The sequence below is a fragment of the Triticum urartu genome, unplaced genomic scaffold, assembly GCF_003073215.2.
Source record: "Triticum urartu cultivar G1812 unplaced genomic scaffold, Tu2.1 TuUngrouped_contig_7075, whole genome shotgun sequence".
NCBI lineage: Eukaryota > Viridiplantae > Streptophyta > Magnoliopsida > Poales > Poaceae > Triticum > Triticum urartu.
In genome coordinates this window covers 1-9,003 of record NW_024117890.1, presented here as the reverse complement: position 1 = coordinate 9,003, position 9,003 = coordinate 1, and the positions used below count along the sequence as shown (strand labels likewise).

Genomic DNA, 9,003 nt, shown 5'->3' with positions numbered 1-9,003 from the left:
ATATATAGAGTTGTAGTTGAGGTCGGTGGAGCACCAGGGGGCCCACGAGGCAGGGGGCGCGCCTAGGGGGTAGGCGCGCCACCCACCCTCGTGGACTGGGTGTGGGCCCCTGGCCTTGATTCTTTCGCCAGTATTTTTTATATATTACAAAAATATTCTCCGTTGATTTTCATGTCATTCCATGAACTTTTATTTCTGCATAAAAATAACATCATGGCAATTCTGCTGAAAACAGCGTCAGACCGGGTTAGTTCCATTCAAATCATGCAAGTCAGAGTCCAAAACAAGGGCAAAAGTGTTTGGAAAAGTAGATACGATATAGACATATCAGTGACAAATCCTAATCTCGATCTATGCCAACCCAACAAACACCTTCGGAGACACCTGTAGAGCATCTTTATAATCACCCAGTTACGTTGTGATGTTTGATAGCACACAAGGTGTTCCTCCGGTATTCGGGAGTTGCATAATCTCATAGTCAAAGGAACATGTATAAGTCATGAAGAAAGCAATAGCAATAAAACTTAACGATCATTATGCTAAGCTAACGGATGGGTCTTTTCCATCACATCATTCTCCTAATGATGTGAACCCATTCATCAAATGACAACACATGTCTATGTTAGGAAACTTAACCATCTTTGATTAATGAGCTAGTCAAGTAGAGGCATACTAGGGACACTATGTTTTGTCTATGTATTCACACATGCATCAAGTTTTCGGTTAATACAATTCTAGCATGGATAATAAACATTTATCATGATGTAAGGAAATATAAATAACAACTTTATTATTGCCTCTAGGGCATATTTCCTTCAGTGTCCCACTTGCACTAGAGTCAATAATCTAGATTATATTGTAATGATTCTAACACCCATGGAGTCTTGGTGCTAATCATGTTTTCTCGTGGAAGAGGCTTAGTTAACGAGTCTGCAACATTCAGATCTGTATGTATTTTGCAAATCTCTATGTCTCCCTCCTCGACTTGATCGCGGATGGAGTTGAAGCGTCTCTTGATGTGTTTGGTTCTCTTGTGAAATTTGAATTCCTTCGCTTAGGCAATTGCTCTAGTATTGTCACAAAAGATTTTCAATAGACCCGATGCACTAGGTATTACACCTAGATTGGATATGAACTCCTTCATCCAGACTCCTTCATTTGTTGCTTCCGAAGCAGCTATGTACTCCGCTTCACACATAGATCTCGCCACGATGCTCTGCTTGAAACTGCACCAACTGACAGCTCCACCATTCAATATAAATATGTATCTGGTTTACGACTTAGAGTCATCCGGATCGGTGTCAAAGCTTGCATTGACGTAACCATTTACGACAAGCTCTTTGTGCCCTTTTATTTCTCGCACCTCACACACACACACACAGAGAGAGAGAGAGAGAGCGAGCGAGCGAGCTGCCGCCGCAGTTAACAGACGATTACCATTGTGTCGTCGGATTTAATAGAATTGTAGTAAAATATTCTGTTAAGCAAGTTGTAGGACTACTTTTATGGGTTTTTTAAGTTCTTGTATGACTTTGTTCCCACCACTACAAGTTTATGTACTAATAGTGGTATTAACTCAAAGAAAATTATGGTTTAGTTGTGAATTGTAGCGATTAATTCAATCAATCTTGGTTGCAACTCAACAACCATGGCATCTTAGTCGATGTTTATTGTAATGTAACGATGCCCCGCGCATTGTTGCTGATTTTTTTAATGGGTGCTAGAAAATTAACTGCTTCCTCTAACGAGATTAAAAGTAATACAAAACAATTATTAGGGTGTTCTTGATTTGCGTTATACTAGTTAGCATAATGTCATTTTCTACCAAAACACTTGTGAACCATGAACTACCTACGTATGTTGGAAAACAAGTAACAAGTCTGATCATGTTAGTGTGATATTTACCTTATGCTCTCTACAAGGTTGTGGGTGGTTCTGCAGAAAAAACGAGGACAAAAAATGTTTAAAGGAGTATGCAAGAGACACTCAGAAGGCGAATGATGTCTTCCAACAAACGCGTGGTTGAAATCCTAATGTTCGGAGTCTATGTTGACACCGCCCGGGGTATGTTGGATGCTTTGTTGTGGACTTGTTCGTGTGTAGCTGTAATAGAGATGTTTCAGTGCTTTTATATCTACTCTAGGTAATATTTCGACATCCTTTATGTATGGATATATGTCTAGGGATCTAAGTTTTTTTAGATATGGCAATATGTCGGGTTGATACATATGTGTTGCATAGTGTAATGGATTACGTGTTGTATCCTGAACTCCAAATCGTAAAGCAAATGGGGGTCGTGTGGCCTCTTATCTTGAAAAAAAACAACATATGTAGGCTTCAAATATTGTACACATATACCTATATGTCAATACTAATATACTATTACCTTATTATTTTTTACTAATAAAGCAAGATGCATTTCGTCAATTTTTTTCATCCGTTCATCGCCGAAAAGATTTTTTTTTATCCAAGATGGTACTAAATTCTTATGCGTTCGTCTGTTAGAAAAAAAAGAAGGCTATTCCAGAATTCTGTTCGTGGGCCGCTTGCTGTGGCCCAGCGATGCTAGCCCACTTATTTTTCTGCCCACGCAGTCGGGAAATTCTATTTTTCACACAGGTCGACAAATAGTCGGAGCTTCACACAGGACAACCAATAATGGACTGGCCCATTTTTCTTTGTTTATGTGTTGTACTTCTATTTTTATTCTCCTTCCCCTATCTCTTTTTTCCCTTTCAACTTTATTTTTCTCATAGAATTTATTTCAAAAATTCAAAATTCTCAAAAAACATTCCTAATTTCAAAAAAATCACATTATAGAAAATGTTTAGAATTCCAAAATTTTGTTGCTATTTTGAAAAATATTCGGAACTTGAAAAAAGTTTCCCATTTTTTCAAAAAAGTATTGTTTTTCAAAATTGTTCAAGATTTCTAAAAAGAAAATGACATTTTAAAAAATGCTCCAAATTCGAAAAATATTCTTGTATTAGTGAATTTTCATACTTCAAAATGATGTTAAAAGATACACATTTTTAAAAAAATGTTACGAATTTTTAACACATGTTCCCGTTCTAAAAATATGTTCACAAATTCAAATAATGTTCATGTTTTAATAAAAAAAGTTGGTGTTTTCAAACAATGTTTGTGAATTTTAAAAGATGTTCCTATTTGAAATTTAGTTTCCGTTTTTCTGAAAGTGTACATAATTTTCAAAAAAAACTTTTAGATTTAAAAATGTTTCATGTTTTCTATAATATTCAGAAACTTCATACCTTAAAATCTCCTCGATTGAAAGGAAAAGTAAATTGAATAATTAATGGGCCTTCTCTGGCGTACGATGATGTGACAAAACTCTTAAATACGCTAGATTAATGAATGGAAAAATAACGGATTGATTATTTCACACCCCCATTTGCGTTAAAATGGTACTCGGCCAAAGTAGAGTCACATGAGTAATGATGGGCATAATTTATAGAGCTCGCTCTGTAAACGACCTCACATCCTCTATATTTTGGAGGTTGAAGAGGTCAAGTATGAATTGCTCCAAAGCCCAATCGTCAACACAGGGAAGTTTCAGCTTCTTCCTCCTCACGCCACAATTGGGTTTTGAAGTTGTGCACCCTTCGAAGCACCACCCGGCCATTAATGCCACACCCACTTCATTGAATTCCTGTGATAATCCATCATATGGACGCCATACGACATCATCTCCTAGCTAGTGTGTGAGCGGGACCGTGTTTCTCATCCGGAAGGACGCCCCTTGATGGCTGCCTGCCGCCTCCTCAACTGCCACTTAATGGTGGCCCTGGCAACCTATAAAACGTCGTCGCTACCTCCCCTCTTCGATTGCCTTCTCCGGCACCTCCCTAATCTCCCTGGCCCGCATTCATTCCACCTCCTCTCCAAACATGTTCCTGAAACCGCCGCCAGATGCTTAGCCCCTTTCTGGGAGCAGCTGGAAGTGGGCCTTTGCTGAGTTCACAAGGGATGAGGCGAAAAGGGAGTGGCGGATTAGGGACCGTGCGCATGCGCCCACCCCCACCGCGAAAGCATAGCCGGCCTGGGACGAGTGCGCTAAAGCCATCTTCCAAGGCATCGAGACCCACAATGCCACCACCACCGTCACGGAAGCATGGCCGCTATGAGATGAGCGCATCGAGGCCATCTTCCGGGGCATCGCGGCATGCATTGTCGCATCCCCCTTTACCCCTCCCCCGACAGCTGCGGCAATGATCACCATGGAGGTGGTGGCCGTGGCCGCAACTAGGCCCCGCTGACGAATCCATCCGTCACCTACGCAACTATAATATTAACTAATTAGTTTATATATACGTAAAAATAGCTAATTAGTTTATATTTTCTTGACATGGAATGCTTGTATTCCATTTACGACACGACATAATCGCCGGTTACAACATAGAATTGTTGGTCACAAGTTTACAAGACATGTTCATACCAGACATGGCTAGAAACACGATATAAACATGTACCCAAAGCCGCCATCATATGCGCTAGCTAGCTTGTTACAGTCTCGAGGGACATACACATCTCCGCTACAATGAATTGCGTGTGTATTTTGAACTTGATCTCTCTAAACAGGTGGATATGAGTGGGCTGAGGTCGAAGGAGCTGGAACCAATGGCCTACGATGAACTAGTTTTTATTTTAACCAAGCATTAGATGTTCTATAAATGCAAGTCGCAATGCAACTAATTTTTGGCCCAAGATTAAAATCAAGTCGAGTTGAATCAAATGTGTTGAGAAGTTTGGGTTATTGGGGAAGAACCGTTGTAGTCAATGACAAGCAGGACCTACATGTAAGAAAAATAATATGAAAACCAACTTTTGGCGAATCCATGTTTACGTGTTTCCTCTTCATCTGCGATATGGAGGCTGCCCATATGGCTGACTTCTGCTAGAGTTGCTCTAATGACTACTGGCTGACAAGTAACGTGTAAATGTGTATAGTAAGATTGTCAAAGAACGACAGTGATGACTTTCACAAAAGAAGGAACGCCGGTGATAAAATTACCAAGTCTTGAAACTGAAAACGTCTGCCCACGTAACCTATGTAGGAGTATTTCCTGCGAAAGTGTAAACTCTCTCTTTTACCTGTGGCCTACATTTCTAACATCCCTGTAGAAACATTCCTCCAAGGAACCGTGTACAATGAGGAAAATTCTCACGATCATTTTACTTTTGATATATAAGACAGGGTCCATATAAATAGCTGACGATAGGAACTTCGAGGCTTCCATCTCATACTTTATCGTCCAGCTCCGACTGTGGCGACTTCTGGGCCTTCTCGCTCGCCAGACCCTGCCGCTCCTTGCCTCCGGGTTTCGAAGACGCGCTGCTGTACCATATCATCCCAACAATGGCGAGGATCATCCCAAACGCCACATGGAAATTCAGGCCTTCTTTCCCGAACAACAGAAATCCCAGGGTTAGCACGAGAATTGTCTTCATGTGTCCGATCACTTGAAACGTGACGGCGGTGAATCTCCCAATGCATATGAATTGGCTGAGATTGGTCCCAACTGAAATAACGCATGACAGCACAATGAAGAACTGAAAGGCGATGGGGAAATGGAGTCAGTCAACAGCAGAAACTGGTGATGTCAGAAAGCAAGCCATAAGTAGGAGAACTGATACAAAACAAAGAATGCGTCCAGCAGTCATTCATATCTTTGAAGGCTCAAAGTATAATATTGTAAATACCAAGGAATGGATAAATTATATTTATTTTTATAGTATATTACTAGCTAATTTTGCAGACAACTGGATCCTTCCATCACTATGCAACCTTAATCATGCAATCAACTACCTGTGTTTTGAGTGACTGGTTATTACAGATAATGATTCAAAATTAATCCAGTTTTAAAAGCAAACAAATGAAACAACAATTGAGCTGCAGTAATCTTTGTATTATATATGATGTATTTGCCAATCACTGCAATGTCATAAATGATGTACTATGGAATGCTGGCAAGCATCATGATGTCATATATATTCTTCATTTGGTTACATACCGTCACTGTGCTGGTGTAGTGAAAAGTGTCGATTCTATTCCTGGTAAGCCAGAAGTCCACGAATGGGCCTAATATCAACAGTGAAGCTGCTTGAGCTGGTGCAGTGTGACCCAAGAGTTTGAGTGAGTTGAGAGAGTACTTCCGTTGAAGGTAATTGACATACTGCAAAATGAAGGATCCAGACAATAATAAATGCATGAAAAGAGAAGAGTTGTTAAAACATGCACACACAAAAAGGGAGTCTAGGGCAAAACTTCTGTGGTCACAAATAAATATGTGATAAATAAAGTAGAAACTTTTACTACTCCCTCCGTCCCATAATATAAGAACGTTTTTGACACTAGACTAGTGTCAAAAATGCTCTTATATTATGGAACGGAGGGAGTACTTACTAGTATGTTTTTGAGACATTAACTGGGCAGAGGTTTCTGTATATGTTTACATCTCGCTTAAAATATAGGGAGTCAAAGAAAATACTATAAAAGAGATATCAGAGAACCTCAGCTAAGTGAAATAAATTAATAAATATGCACAATAACATAGGACTTCAGATGCAAGCCTTCCATTGGATCTCATGCAGACCCAGTCTAGTATCTTGCATTTATTATAACCAAGAATAGTAGCTAAGGCATCAGTCAATGCAGTCAGTATTTTGCTGTCCAACAAACTCAATGAACAAACACTGCAGTTTAACATGAGAAATACATGATAGCCTAGAACTCTACAAAGACTGAATTCTGTAGGCAGAAATAAAACATGTACTCCCTCCGTTCCAAAATAGATGACTCAACTTTATACTAACTTTATACTAAAGTTAGTACAAAGTTGAGTCATCTATTTTGGAACGGAGGGAGTAGTATGGTAGGAACCAGGAATAAGATATCAATATGATATAAATTGATACCCATTAAGAAAGTACTACTATATAATATGCAGCAGCAAACAAAATGAATTCACTGACATTCTTGTACTTACATGCTGTTGTAATGCAGTGCCGCAAACTGCTATTACGGCAGCTACCAATCCTTGCGCATTTACACTGACATCAGAAACTGTACACACTCCCACACCTACAAGGACAACCACTATACTAAGCTTTGTATCCCTCGAGTAACGGAAATTTTCGAACAGGACCTCCATAATGCATAGAAGTGGAATAATAGATAGCTTCGCAATCTGAACACAAAAATGATGAAAAAACAGTTTAGTATATAAACTACTTCCATAAATTGAAAAGAGCAGGAGTTGTATATTGTACCTGATAAAAGCCAACAGAGTTCCACATCAAGCTAACATTCATCCCAACAATTGATAGGTTTGCAAAAAATACAAACTTTACTAGCTCCGACAGAGGTAAATGAGATGGCTGAACGTATCCTAACCATTTCATTACCAATGTCATCAAAGTGGTAGTTGCAAAATGCATCCCAGTCAATGTTGTGGCTGCACAAACAAGCACAATAATAACACAACATTAGTGGCACAAAAGATGGTCAACGAAAGAATACACATACTCCATTTATGGGCTTAAGGTCATCAGCCTCTAAATAAGTAGTTCTAATAAAATTCCCGTAAATGTTATACATGAATGCACATCTCAAGCTAAAGGTGCACATATAGTGGCTTACAAACATTTCTTTTAGTGTTCCCATAAAGTCTACCAATCTCATTACTACATCTCCATTGGAAGTCAAGATCATTGTCTTATTTATTGAAAATTGGACGCCTACCGATTTCTAAAATTGCAAGTTCAACCAGTTTAATGTTCCATGGTAAATGTGATGATATCTTTCATAGAAAGAAATACAATTACAAGTCCAGCAAAATTTAGATAAGGATATATGTATAGCACCCTAGTCGAATCAATCCAATGTTCCATGGGGTCCAAGCTTGTAAATTTGCAAGTTCAACCAGTCCAATGTTCCATGATAAATGTCATAATATATGGCTTCCATTGACATAAATAGAATTACAAGTCCAACAAAATTTAAATAAGCATATATGTGTCCTGTCCTAGTTTGATCAATGTGATACAAGGGAAAGCAGCGAAGGAAGAGACAATGTAAGGAACACAGTTGGGCAGTTCAGTTTGAGAATACAGCGACACCCGATGTTCTATTTTGCTAGAAACATCAGATGTTCTATAGATAAAAACACCAAAGTGTTGCAGTGTATTCTTACCAAAGCTAAAACCATGTGTAGCCATTAAGGCCTTGTTGACCATGATTATGCCAACCGAAGTTACAACATTGAACATCCATGCCCCAGCATCCAATGCTGCTTTTTTCTCTGCCTTGCTTCCTGGTGCCATGGTTTCTTATCATGTAGGGTCTAATGCTAATTTTAATATACAAAAAGGCCTTCCTTCAGTGTACAATGTGGTGCACCTAACATAAAAAAGGCAGTTATCATAAGTAGAGCAGTTAATGCCATAAAAAAAAGGTAGCACCAGACACCACTAGATTTGTAGCCAAGAGTGTGAAACGGAACTATCAGAGAATGCCAATGATGCGCAATGGTGAAATTCCAAAACCAAGCAATCATAATTGGAGATATACATAATAAAGTAACGACATGAACTAGCCGAGATGGCAAACCAAACATGGATATGAACACAATTTTTTTTTAACGCCACTGAGTTCCTATTACTTGGACGATCGAGTGGGTTTAGGGCTAACTAACCACATCTCCCAAAGTGGCGGGATCTAGATGGCATGCGGACTTTGTGCCGGCACAGGGGAAATTTGTGGAGGGGTTTTTAGGTAATCGCTGAATGACTAAAAACTCATATAGTACCTCAAAACAGGTGTCCACAGTTCAAATTCAGCAACGGGGTAATCGAACCCTAGAAAACGGAACAATCGCGGTGGCTCTCACGCGGAGCTAATTCCAGTGTGTCCACAGATCTCAGGCACAAATGAACAGAAAGCAAAGCCCCGTACGACGACATGAGATTGGCGGACGTGGAGTT

General features: G+C 39.4%; 1 protein-coding gene across 1 annotated transcript; it reads right to left on the bottom strand.

Annotated features, from left to right (window-relative positions):
• Positions 1-4,948: 4,948 nt before the first annotated feature.
• Positions 4,949-8,447, bottom strand: LOC125531425 (UDP-rhamnose/UDP-galactose transporter 6-like). Its single transcript, XM_048695835.1, has 5 exons — positions 8,214-8,447; positions 7,291-7,475; positions 7,008-7,208; positions 6,033-6,194; positions 4,949-5,571 (listed from the first exon to the last, which is right to left on the bottom strand). Exons 1-5 carry the CDS (start codon positions 8,341-8,343, stop codon positions 5,260-5,262), a joined length of 990 nt encoding a protein of 329 aa, XP_048551792.1. The 5' UTR covers positions 8,344-8,447; the 3' UTR covers positions 4,949-5,259.
• Between the last annotated feature and the right edge of the window lie 556 nt (positions 8,448-9,003).

Coding starts and splice junctions, on each gene's coding strand:
- LOC125531425 (XM_048695835.1), bottom strand. CDS start 8,343: ATGGCACCAGGAAGCAAGGCAGAGAAAAAAGCAGCATTGGATGCTGGG. Junction 7,476..8,213: donor TACACATGGTTTTAGCTTTG/GTAAGAATACAC, acceptor TTGTTTGTGCAG/CCACAACATTGACTGGGATG. Junction 7,209..7,290: donor ACTCTGTTGGCTTTTATCAG/GTACAATATACA, acceptor TTTTGTGTTCAG/ATTGCGAAGCTATCTATTAT.